This window comes from Pteropus alecto, unplaced genomic scaffold (genome assembly GCF_000325575.1).
Source record: "Pteropus alecto unplaced genomic scaffold, ASM32557v1 scaffold380, whole genome shotgun sequence".
NCBI classification, from domain to species: domain Eukaryota; kingdom Metazoa; phylum Chordata; class Mammalia; order Chiroptera; family Pteropodidae; genus Pteropus; species Pteropus alecto.
The window spans coordinates 20,224-32,453 of NW_006430090.1; the positions used below are offsets into that span (position 1 = coordinate 20,224).

General features: G+C 59.3%; 3 protein-coding genes across 3 annotated transcripts in view; 2 read left to right on the top strand and 1 right to left on the bottom strand.

Annotated features, from left to right (window-relative positions):
• UBE2M (ubiquitin conjugating enzyme E2 M) overlaps window positions 1-2,448 on the top strand; it is a 3,569-nt gene extending 1,121 nt beyond the window's left edge. Inside the window, exons 2-6 of the mRNA XM_006904762.1 lie at window positions 850-1,116; window positions 1,228-1,266; window positions 1,380-1,483; window positions 1,787-1,850; window positions 1,935-2,448. Of these exons, the coding sequence (XP_006904824.1) occupies window positions 850-1,116; window positions 1,228-1,266; window positions 1,380-1,483; window positions 1,787-1,850; window positions 1,935-2,075 (615 nt within the window). The 3' untranslated portion in view covers window positions 2,076-2,448. The remainder of the gene's footprint in view (window positions 1-849; window positions 1,117-1,227; window positions 1,267-1,379; window positions 1,484-1,786; window positions 1,851-1,934) is intronic.
• A 157-nt stretch (window positions 2,449-2,605) lies between these two features.
• CHMP2A (charged multivesicular body protein 2A) lies at window positions 2,606-5,724 on the top strand. The gene is made up of 6 exons (XM_006904753.3): window positions 2,606-3,168; window positions 3,951-4,176; window positions 4,913-5,092; window positions 5,160-5,290; window positions 5,373-5,434; window positions 5,514-5,724. The coding sequence occupies exons 2-6, from the start codon at window positions 4,009-4,011 to the stop codon at window positions 5,645-5,647; spliced, it is 675 nt and encodes a 224-aa protein (XP_006904815.1). The 5' UTR covers window positions 2,606-3,168; window positions 3,951-4,008; the 3' UTR covers window positions 5,648-5,724.
• A 600-nt stretch (window positions 5,725-6,324) lies between these two features.
• TRIM28 (tripartite motif containing 28) lies at window positions 6,325-12,226 on the bottom strand (the record flags this gene model as incomplete). The annotated part of the gene is made up of 17 exons (XM_015589733.1): window positions 6,325-6,667; window positions 6,760-6,897; window positions 6,975-7,061; window positions 7,167-7,290; window positions 7,403-7,722; window positions 7,818-8,070; window positions 8,145-8,190; window positions 8,277-8,313; window positions 8,404-8,510; window positions 8,588-8,702; window positions 8,806-8,952; window positions 9,118-9,232; window positions 9,316-9,432; window positions 9,514-9,649; window positions 11,275-11,407; window positions 11,624-11,736; window positions 12,031-12,226. Coding segments are annotated over 17 exons (2,361 nt in total), but the record flags the coding sequence as incomplete, so codon positions are not given.
• Between the last annotated feature and the right edge of the window lie 4 nt (window positions 12,227-12,230).

Sequence of the window (12,230 nt, forward strand, 5' to 3'; positions counted from 1 at the left end):
GAGTGGGGTAGCTCGCCGGGGGTCAGCGATGTCAGATTGGGGGTCGGGATGTGGGGGGTCGGAGGTCAGAACCTGGAATTGGGGTGATGGGGGATCGGGGGTGAGGTAATGCAGCCACCGGGGATCAGAGAAGAGGGGCACAGGATGGGGCACTTAGGATATTCGGAAAACCAGGCGTCTGGTATTAGGAACCAGGAATCTGAGAGTCAGGCGGTGGAGGGAAGTGGTGGGGGGTCGGGGACTGATTCTAGGGGACAGACGGGAATCTGGATGACAGGCAGAGAGCATAGTGGGAGCCGGACATTGGGGATAGTAGTGGACGAGGATTTCGTGTTTTGTGCTTGAGTCACTGGGAATCCGAGAGTCCGATGGCGTGAGTTAGGTTCTGGGGCCTGGGGGACATCCCATGGCAATTTAGGGTTTGCGGTGACAGGTGGAGGAGGGAGAGAGAGTGGGTGCCAGCAAGAGTGGGGCTGAGGATTCACAGGACTAGGGGTCAGATAGGAACCTGGGTTTAGGGAAATAAGCAGAGAGGAAAGAGGAGGGACGCTGGATACTGGCAATCAGTGAGGGGATTATTTAGGGTAGCGGGGGACAGAGTCCTTGAGTTCAGGTGGACAAGTGAGGACTAGCAGGGTCCACTAGAAAGTGGAGGTCATGGCTGAGGATCCTGCGGTTTGGAGTTCAGAGGCTCTTGGGGGCCAGTTGGGAGTGGGGGTATTTGGGAGCTGGGTCAGGGCACCCAGATGTTGGGGCATATATTTGGAGCTGAAGAGTTACTATCCTGGACCAAGAGCTAGGGCACAGCCGCAATTGAAGATGCATGTTTTGGGTGTGCCGTGGATCTAGGAGACCCTGCTTAGAGACTGGGGAGGAGAAAGAGTAGGGAGAAGGTTGGGGATATGGGGCATAGCCCAGGACCGCCCTGGGGAAGGTCACAGAGGCTCTCCTGGCCCCTGTACCTGCTCTGAGCACCCTCCTCGCTCCCTTCTTTGTCCCCTTTCTCTGCTGTGCAATCCAGACATAAACGAGCTGAACCTGCCCAAGACGTGTGACATCAGTTTCTCAGATCCGGATGACCTCCTCAACTTCAAGCTGGTTATTTGTCCTGATGAGGTAAGGATCCCAGGCACAGGCCAGGGACTGGTCCCCTCTCGAGTAGGGAGGCCCGGTTCACTTGCCAGGCCCTACGGGATAGGACCCTAACGCTTTCTCCCCCCTACACAGGGCTTTTACAAGAGCGGGAAGTTTGTGTTCAGTTTTAAGGTGAGTCCCTGGTAGGCAGGGGTGGCTCCCTGGGCTGAGGATGCAACAGCTGAGGCCGCAGCCAGGCATTGCTGGGGCGCCTGTCCACTTCCTCTCTCTCTTCCTGGAGCCAGGTGGGCCAGGGTTACCCGCACGACCCCCCCAAGGTGAAGTGTGAAACGATGGTCTATCACCCCAACATTGACCTCGAGGGCAACGTCTGCCTCAACATCCTCAGGTGAGGGTGCTGGCCCTCCACTGCTTTCCCTAGTCCTGCCTGCTAGGCCCCCCTCACAGCCTTGCACTGAACCAATGTCCTTCCCTTCCCTCCCCTTTGTGGTCTGTGTTTCTCGGTCTCTTCATTTCTGTGTTTTCTTCCTTATGGCTAGACCTTGACTTTCTCTCTAGCCTGTACCGCCCTGAGCCCTCCCCCTAGCTTTTCACATGCCCTCTGTCCCGTGTCCTGGGCCTGACATGCCCAGCAGGACCAGCGGTATCTGCCTCCTCACCAGCCCCTGATCCTGATGTTCTTTGCCCACAGAGAGGACTGGAAGCCAGTCCTTACGATAAACTCCATAATTTATGGCCTGCAGTATCTCTTCTTGGTGAGTAGGGTTGGGTGGGTAGGCCTTGGGGAGGTTGGCCCTCTGCCCCTTTGGCCTGTTGACCCCTACCCATACTGGCCACAGGAGCCCAACCCTGAAGACCCACTGAACAAGGAAGCCGCTGAGGTCCTGCAGAACAACCGGCGGCTGTTTGAGCAGAACGTGCAGCGCTCCATGCGGGGTGGCTACATCGGCTCCACCTACTTCGAGCGCTGCCTGAAATAGGGTTGGCGCGCACACCCCTGCCAGGGCCACCAGCCCCGGCGTCCCCTGCAAATATTTATTGGGGGCCACAGGTGGGGAGCATGGGGCGTCAGGTGGGGGGAATCCCATGCCCTAGCCTTGCCTCCCTGCCCTGCCACCCGCTCCTAGTTATTTTTTTTTAACCACCATGTGATTGAGGTCGGCGCTGTCTCCCCCGACCCGCTCAGCGATGGGAAATGAATTGGCTTCTCTAGCCCCCCGCTGGGTGCCATCCAGCCCCCCACTCTTGAGCTCTCGGGTGGGTGGCCGAGGGGACTGGGTGGCCGGGGCCCCGCCACCCCATCCCTCCACCACTGGAGGTCCCACCAGGCTATTAAAGGGGAATGTTACTGCATGGCCTCCGCCTCTTCCTTCTGTGGGCAGGGAGGGGCAGCTGATGTCCACCAGGGCTCCTGTGACAAGAGGTGGGGGAGGTATGTCAGCCCAGGTGGCCTTAGGGCATCCTTCAGCAGGCTGCTCAGTGCTGGGGGAAGTAGGAGATCAAGCCCCAATCCTCAGGCTTGGTGGGAAGATTACCACTCTGGGATGAGGGAGGAGTGGGATCCCGCCACCCCTGGCTTTCTGGCCGGTGAACCAGCTCAGGAAAGTCAGCGCCATCTCCACCTCTGACCCTTTCTGCCACGGTGCGCCCGTGGAGGAGAACCCTGCCTGGTGCTAGTGGGTGACGTGGTGGGACGCAGGACCTCCGAGGTGGCTGCGGGGGAAGGCGTCGGCAGGTGCATCGACCCTACGGGTACCGGGACTCCGGGCGTGGCACGGCATCCTGGGGCGGGACTCGAACGTGCGGCACGCCCTCGGGCCGACGCAGAGAAACGGAAAGTGGTGCGCATGCGCCTGGACTCAGGCCCGTTTCCGAGCGTTTGCGCACGCGCGTTCTTGCCGCCTCCCAGCATTCCGGGTGCGGGCGGGGCGTGTGACGTCAGTTCGTTTAATCCGGAAACGGCGGCGACGGCAGAGGGGACAGAACCGAGGGGCTGTCGTTGGTGGTCACGCCTGGGATCTGAAAGAGAGGCTTGTAACCCGGAAGCGGAAACGAGTCACCGTCCCAGCTCCGGTGAGTGGCCCCCGCTGGGCCTCGGGTCCCGGGTGGGCGCGTGGGCGGCCTAATACAAGGGCCTCTCTGCCGGGGCATTAAGAGCCTCACCCTTGCCTGGGACCCGGGCCTCACCTTTGGGGTGCCCCACGCCGCCTTGCTTAATGCGCAGGACGCCCAACGCCCCAGAATCTCCTGGGTGGACAAAGCGCCCCAATGCCCACCATCCCGTCTCGATATTCAGGAGTCCCCGACTACTCCAGATCCTTGCCTGGGTTACTGGGCGGCCTAACGCCCATTATCCAGTCTCGGGATACAGGGGTTCCTGACACTTCCAACAGTATGCTCTGCACCCAGGTTCCCTCAGCATTCAGGCCTCCCCGCCCAATCCGAATGCCATCTATACCTGTTAGCTTAACACTCAGGGCTTCCATGGACCCCGCCCTCCCGTTAGGATCTCCACTTTGGCACTCAGGGTTCCAAATGCCCCCAGCGCACCCACACACGACCAGCTCCAGCCTCAGCCCATCAGCGACAACATGGTCTGGAGAAGGCTGACGCCCTGAACCTCTGTGGGGGCTCTGTGATGGAGGGGCTAGGTTGGGTACGCTGTGGGTGACTTTCAGATCTGGCCGCCTAGACTTGGATCCTTGGAGCACCCCGATGTTTCAGGCTGCCCTCACCTCTCCTTGCTGCCTCCTTTATGTCACCCCGTCGCGGTTTGCACGCTCCCTGCCTTTGTCCCCCCACTCCCATACACGCTGTGACCTGGCTCTACCTCTTGCCACCTTTCTGGGCCCCAGGCTGCCCCACAGATAGGCTTCACACTTTTCCCGGGCCCACCGGCGGGCTTCTGCCGCCATGGACCTGTTGTTTGGGCGCCGGAAGACGCCGGAGGAGCTGCTGCGGCAGAACCAGCGGGCTCTGAACCGTGCCATGCGAGAGCTGGACCGTGAGCGACAGAAGCTAGAGACCCAGGAGAAGAAGATCATTGCCGACATCAAGAAGATGGCCAAGCAAGGGCAGATGGTGAGTTCGGCTGGCAGGGGCTGGAACACAGGGCTAGGTGCTGTTGCTGGGTTAGGCACTGCTGTGACTGCAGTTAAGTAGGACAAGTGGGATGATACCAACAGATGGGCGCTTTGAAGGAAATGGAGCGAAGAGCAATCAGGAGGTGAGATCAGAGCCTCGAATAATAAAGACAACCTGAGAAGATGCAAAGTGCACGTCAAGCAAATGAAGCAATAAACGTGATGAAATGTGTGGGCCCAGAGCAGGTGTGGGCCAATCCACTCGGAATCACCGGCCGCTGTGGGAGCTGATGAGTTGAAGGGTTTACTACAGGAGACCAGTACACCTGACCTGCAGGCCAGTGAGAGGAGACAGCCTCCTGCACCACTGGGGAGCAAAGCCTGGATAGGGAAGAGCTTTGGCCTGAGAAATCAGGTCGAGGTACCATTTCTTGGGATGGGCAAGGCAAGGAAGAGGTTTGGGGAGCAAGTCAAAAGCTGAGCTTTTGGGTTACCTTACAACCATCAGGCCTGTGGCGAGGTGAGGATAGAAATTCAGGACTGACTTTTACAAGGCAAGGGCGTGGCTGCAGACATGGCCCAGCCTTTCTCCACTTACTGGCCAGAGAACGAGACTTTCAGAGAAGCATGGGGGGTAGTGACCCAAGAGGCACAAGGGTGACCACTGGGTTAGGCACAGAGACATGGGAGCCAGCATGTCCCAGCGCCGCTCCCGGCCACTGTTCCCTCCTCAGGACGCTGTGCGCATAATGGCAAAAGACCTGGTGCGCACACGGAGGTACGTGCGCAAGTTTGTGCTGATGCGGGCCAACATCCAGGCTGTGTCCCTCAAGATCCAGACACTCAAGTCCAACAACTCGATGGCGCAAGCCATGAAGGGTGTCACTAAGGCCATGGGCACCATGAACAGACAGGTACGCCTCTCCCTAAACCCCTCCCCCACACCTCAGGGACCAGACTCACCCTTCCCCCTACTTCCAGCTTAAGTTGCCCCAGATCCAGAAGATCATGATGGAGTTTGAGCGGCAGGCAGAGATCATGGACATGAAGGAGGAGATGATGAACGACGCCATCGACGACGCCATGGGTGATGAGGATGATGAGGAAGAGAGGTTCGGGCGTACCAGGTGGGAGGGTGGGGATGGAGTGAACCTTCCTAGGTGCCTGATTCTCAATTCTCATCTTCTTCCCTAGTGATGCTGTCGTGTCCCAGGTCCTGGATGAGCTGGGCTTGAGCCTGACAGATGAGCTGTCCAGTGAGTGTCCCAGTTTAAGCCCTGTCACTCCCTGTCCCAGTGCCCTTTTCCATGGGCTCTAACTCGCCTCTCTCTACAGACCTTCCTTCCACCGGAGGCTCCCTCAGTGTGGCCACCGGTGGGAAGAAAGCAGAGGCCGCAGCCTCGGCCTCAGCCCTGGTTGATGCGGACGCGGACCTGGAGGAGCGGCTCAAGAACCTGCGGAGGGACTGACTGCCCCGTCGCCCCAGCGGGCCAAAGGATGTTCACTTCCGCTGCACCCTTTCTCTAATAAAAGTGATTAGACACTAGTTCTTGGGCCTCTGTGACTAGCCTCATGTAGGCTGGGCTGGGGTGAGTCACTCAGGGCTTAGTGAGGGGCTGTCAAAAGGCCAAGTGCCAGATCAGTTACACTGCGGGCTACGGAGGGCAAGGGTAGACACACCGAGGCCACCCACATTCACGGCTTGGGAGCCAAAGGTCAGCGGTGGGCTCAGCTCCAACACCCCTTCCAGGCCTCAAAAACCTTGGCCTCGACACTTCCACCAAGATGGGGGGCTCCTAATAATACCCTGGAGAGAATCCTGGAATCTCAGGCCTGCCAGAGACAGCGAGCAACTCAGCTTGGCCCAGTGGGAGCCTCAGGCCACCCATTCCCTGTGGGGCATCAGATTTTACCAGTCCAGGAAGAGTAGCCACGATCAAGCATGTAAATCGGCCTCGGCCTCCTCCCTGTGTGCCCTGCCCCGTACCTAAGGCACTGTCCACGTCAGAGGGCCCAGGAGAAATGCTTTTCCCTACTCCCTGAACACTGGAGGCTGTGTGCCCCCACCCTCCTTGGCCATCAAGGCTTGGTGAGGTATAGATGCCTGCGGAGACGAGGCCCGGGGCACTGCCCACCAACCACGGCCTGAGGAGCCCGTGAAATTTTTATTAAATCCACAAGTAAAAACCGTATTGTGAGGGGCTAGGGAAATGGGGCTACCAAGGAATGGGAGCCAGGCCACCAGAGGGGTAGAGCTTGGGGAGGGGGTGAAAGGACAGAGATAGGCTGAGCTGGCTCAGGGGGGCCCAGCTTCAAGGACCATCACCAGGGCCACTGGACAGCTCCTGGGCACTCAGGCCGGCACCAGGCAGGCTCAGTGGCGGGGGCTCCACCAGCACAGCAGAGAACTTGGTGTCGCCGAAGGCCTCATTCATGCGGGTCTCAAAGAAGCGCTGCAGGCCGATGATGGACTGCACATCTGCCTTGTCCTGGGCAGGGAGATGACAAGAGAGTGGGTCCTAGCTATCACCTGGCGCCAAAGCCCCAGCCCCCGGCTCCCAGCCTCTCTGCACAGGCTCACCTCTGTCAGCTTGTTGAACTGCTTGAACATTCGGCCCACATCCTGGGCAAACTCCTGAGGAGAGCTGTACGGGGGAGACAACTTCTCCTGGAGGCGGGCGCGGATCAGGGTCAGGTCCAAGGTGCCACCAGGCTGATCCTACAGGGAAGTCCACAGGATGAAGATGAGGCCAGACAAACCCTGCCCCCGCCCTACTCCCAAGTCCCAGGACTCACCAGGGAGAAACTAGAGTCGGTGGCCAGCTGGTGCAAGGGCCGGCAGGGCTCATGGCAAAACAGGGCCAGCAGGACACGCTCACACTTCTATGAACGGTATGGAAATGGACATCAGAGCCACGGGCGTGGGACGGGGGTGGGACGGGGGTGGACAGCTGCTGGGTAGCCAAGGGACTGGGCCCCTACGCTCACCTGCTGGTTGGCTGGCGAGAGCTTGGCCACCACGCCAGTGCTGTCTCCACCGTCCAGGCTCAGGCTGCCATCTTCCTCCTTCAGGTCAGGCAGCACATGGCAGAGTGAGCAGCTCCACTCCTCCCTAGAAGAAAAGAATGAGGACGAGCACAGACGGGCACAGCCGAGGCCCTCAAGAATGAGGACGAGCACAGGACAGGAACAGCCGAGCCCCTTGTCTGAGCCTAGCCTCATACCCTGGCACATCCTGCAGGGCAGGCAGGTGGCAGTCCAGGTGGAAGCAGAACTCGCACTGGTTGCACATAACCAGGTCCCCTGGCTTCTGGCAGACACGGCAGATGGTGGCACTGTCATCCAGAGCACCTGGGCCACCAGCTGGGGCTGAGGTACCCTCCGGAGCCACCACCTCCAGGCCTGAACTGGTGCTGCCACTGGGTGAGGCCAGGCGGGGACCCTCAGCACCAGGGCCCTCTGCCAAGGCCATCAGCACAGGCTTGGTCTCAGGACCCTCGGGAGCAGCAGGTGGGGCGCCAATGGCAGCCTCTGTCTCTTCCTCCTGAAAGGAAGAGAGAGAAACTCAGCAGCGTGAAGACCCAGGCAGCAGACGTCATTCATTTCTCAGCCATGGTCTTGGCGAAGGAGGGGCCTCACCTTGACGATGGCCATGCCGGGCAGGGCCTGGGCACCAGGGGCCCCAGGGGGCGCAGTCCCAGGCTGTCCAGCAGCAGCGGCTGCAGCCCCACGCTCTATGACAATCAGGTTGTAATCCTCGGTGGTGCTACCTGGGAAGACCTTGAAGACTGGGGGCTGGCTGTCAGCCGTGAGGTCAAGATCCAAGCGCTCAAGGCTCACCCGTGGCACCTTGCGCATAAGGCCGCTCACCTCGCCCTCACCTGAGCGGGACCTGTGGGTACAGCTTGGCATGAACAGCCCTGTCCCTACATCCCCCCGGCTCCATGGAAGGACAACCACACTCACCGTTTCACACCCGACACATGGGGCTCCGCACTTGAATAAGGATCATCTACTCAGGAGACAGAGAAAGACAGTGGGTGGGGGTGGGTGGACCCAGTGCACTAGAGCCTCCCACCCAGCAGCAGACCCACTCACCTGACCCGAAGCCATAGCCCTCCTGTACTTCCATAGGCTGCAGACAAAGCAGATTGGAGCTCAGTGGTCAGGGGTCCCCCGGGACCGCACACCCACCTCCTCCCTCTAGGGCCCCGCCCCTGCTCACCTGGCTACTGCCAGAGCCCTGCTTGCTCAGGGGCCCTGGAGCCCGTGGAGGGGCCATGGGCGCAGGGCCTGTGGAGTTAGAGCCAGGACGCTCTGCCACAATCTTGCCTGCAGAAACGAGACAAACATAAGGCACGGGGCCTGGACGGTGGCACAGTGCAGCAAGGGGAAAGACAAGGACACACCGAAGGCCTCTGCGCTCTTGGTCCAGGCGTTGAGGTCCCACTGGAACTTCATCTCGCCGTGTGGCTCCACAGGGTCCACGATCATCTTGAGGGCGCGGTGCAGCTGGAAGTAGATCTGGGGGTGGGGCAGCGCATGAGTGCACAGGTGGTGCACAAGACTCCAGGGTGCTGGGGATGCCTGCCCGCACCTGACCACCCGGGTGCCCACCAGCACACACCAGCTTCTTGGAGAGCAGTAGGGCTGTGTTGTTGTCACTCTCCAGGGCCCAGGAGGCAAAGCGCAGAATGTGCTCCTGGTGCTTCTGAATCTTGGTCATGGTCCAGTGCTGCCGCTCCAGGCGCTCCTGCTGCCCCTCAGTTACCTTCTGCAGGTGGTGGGGGCAGAGGCAATAAACACAGAGAAGATACTAGGATCTGTCCCCACCCAAGGATGGCCTCAACACCCAGTACTCCCCAGGACCCCTCCACCAGATGAGGTCATTGGCCAGCAAAGAGGGCCCAAAAACTAACACAGGTACCACGTGGGGTACCTGGGCATCGTTGACGAGCACGCGGCCCCTCTTGTTCAGCTCCTTCATTATCTGCAGAATAGCCATCTTAACATCCACCTGCACACGCTTCTGAACGTCAGACACTTGGCGGATCCTGGGGGAGGGTGGGTCAGGTGAGGTCCAGTCAGGCAGGTGTTCACCTGGGGACTCCCTCATGGGCCTGGCATCCACACTTACGAGCTCCGAACCTCCTTGGTGTTCTTCTGCAGTGTGGCATGCTTGTCCCCAAGGCGCTTCACCAGTGAGGCCAGGAGCTTGCGCTGGTTCCTCACTGCATCCTCCAAGAACTGGTACCTGAGGGCAGACAGAGGTGGGTCTGGGCGCTGAGCATGGCAATGGGCACCCGCCCCCCTCCCACCCTTACTCAAGACTCACTGGTGGTCCTTGTGGGCGTTGAGCTGGCAGTCTCGGCAAGTGAGGGTGTCGCAGCTCTCACAGAACAGCACGAGAGGCTCGTGCTTGTGCACGTTGCAGTACACCGTGCGCTCACCATCTCGTGACTTGGCCGGCCCTGTGCAACAGGTACCCCCCCACACCCCAAGGATGCAGCTCATGCTCAGCACCTCCAGCTCGGGGGCCTCACTTCCTGCCTATCCTGCAACCCTGGGCAACCTACTGGAAAAACCAGAGGGCCCTGCAACCATTGCCAGGGAAAAGCCTGGGCCTCGAGACCCAAATCCTTGCTTTCGAAACCCTCTGTCCCGAGCCTAACCAAGCGACTCCCCCTTCCACCTTCTGGCGCTGACAACGTGTGATGATGGCTTTTAGAGAAGACCTCCAACCTGCTGGTCCCTCTACTGGAAGCTTCTCCAGGTGGATGATCAAGAGCGCTCCTCTGCCTCCAAAACCCCCCCAGGCTTTCTCTTCCACTCACAGCGGATTCTGTCCAGCGGGAAAGGAGTTTCTGGCTACTGTGACATCCCAGCACGGAGAATATTTGCTTTCTAGCACAGACAGAAAGCAAATCAGAGCCTACAGACATCAGTGAGGCACCTTCCTCAGGAACCAGGCCTGGTGACCTCCCCTCTTTTCTCATACAAGACCAAGGACCTCTTACATATAACCCACAAGCCCACAGAGTGCCTGGCACAACCTTTTCAGGCTTGGACATATGAGATGTCTAACCAGCACCCTCAGAAAAATGACAAGACCCCTTTATGGGGGAAAAGGCTTGCTGGTGCTCAATTATACCCCTCAAAAAGCAATCTATCACACTGTCATGCCCCCTACCCACCCCATAGCCTGTCACCATTAAATCTGCTTGAAAGCCTGTTCCTCTTTTCTCCGCAAACATTCTGGCTCCCAACCCGGCCCGATATATGACTGAGACAAAGACCGGGCCACAGCTCCTCGGATACGTTTGCTGCCTCCCAGACCCTAACCTTTGCCTAAAACCCAGGATCCCCTATAAATCCCTGCCCTTCCACCCTGACTCCTGATGCCCCGACCCACAGCAACCATCTCCATCCTCATCTCCCCACCGATATTGTCTTCTGAGCTGAAACGGCCACAACGTAACTACCCAAAGGCCACTTGTGCGGAGTCGCAGACCATGACCCAGTCTAGACCCAAACTATGAAGCCCCTCTCCATACCACTACCAGAACCTCCAAAAAAACGCCTAAAAATACCTAACAGAAGCTTAAGATATCCACACTCAAAACACTCACAGGACTCACTGTCAGTAAACAATCTAAGGGCCCACAACTTTTTCCTACGGAGCCTTACGCCAGGTGCCAGGGAACCCCAGGTCAAGGAGGTCACTCAATCCTTCCCCAAATGCCCTGCATTTTCCTATCTGCGCATGCCACCTCATCCACTGCTAGGGTTCGCCCCCTACCTCAGGGGCTTCCCTGATGAGTTTCCTCCAATCTTCTGCACGCCCCGAGGCACAAAGGTTCCCCTATCCACTTGCCCTGCCCTCCGCCTGTGGCCTTTCCCCTCCACCCTGGACTAGCAAACTGCATACCGGAGCCATAGCCTCCAGATGATTTAAACTCTCACATCAGGCCTCTCGAGTAGTATCCCTTAACTGCAGAAGCTCCTGGAACCCACGCACCACCTGCTACCCCCATCGTAAGCAGCTGAGGACAAACGCAAAAGGGCACCCTGGGCCACCCATTTCCGCCTCGCATACCAGTGGAGCGCACAGTGTGGTCCTTGGTGTACTTGACCCGCTGGTGTGCCTCCACGCATGTCTCACACAGGGGCTCAGAGCATTCCACACAGTAGCTGGTGGCTGGAGCGTTGTCCTCACAGCTAGTGCAGCACTGTTGGGCAAGGGAAGAGTCAGGAAACAGAACGAGCAGAAAAGCCCACATATGTGACCGGAGAAACAACATAAAGTCATGCCTTTGCCTATGCAGCCTGCCCAGAGGCTCCTAGTGCAGGAAGAGTAAAGCCTGGAGTTGAAAACCACGCCCCTAGGCTGGTGACCCCTTCCCGTGGCCCCAAGGCCTCCTGGGGATTCCTAGGGAAGGACATACCTGATTCGCATCCTGGGAGTCAGTGGCAGCCTTGCTGCCACTATCACGCATGAAATAATTCTCCACAATATCTTTGGAGAAACACTGCTGCTTGCACACAGGACAGTCCACGACTAAGAACAGAAAGGAATGAAACCCCAGCATGTTCAAATCCAGACGAGAACCCCAACATTGGATCCCAGTCTCCATCCCACGCTAGACCTGACCCTCCCCACTCCTGCACCCTTGAGGCAGACGCCCCATCTCAGCGCCCGGCCAAGACCCCACTGCCCACACCCAATCCGGCCAAGCATCTCCGGGCCTATCTTCTCTCCCGGGCCATTCCCCAGACAACGCCACGAACACCCAACCTGAGCGCCAAATCGGGATCGAAAGCTGCGGGAGAAGAGGGGCCCGACAACACTCACCCGCTCCATCACCCGCGGCACCGCCGTCCCCCGAGCTGTTGGCGGCGGAGGGCGCCGGGGACCCGAGACAGGCGCTGCAGGCCGAGTGCAGGCAGGGTAGCAGGCGCGGCTCCCTCTCGGGCCGCAGACGCTCCCGGCAGACGCCGCAGTGCTCCAGCAGCTCCAAGGCCTCGCCGCCGCCGCCGCCCCCCGCAGGCGAG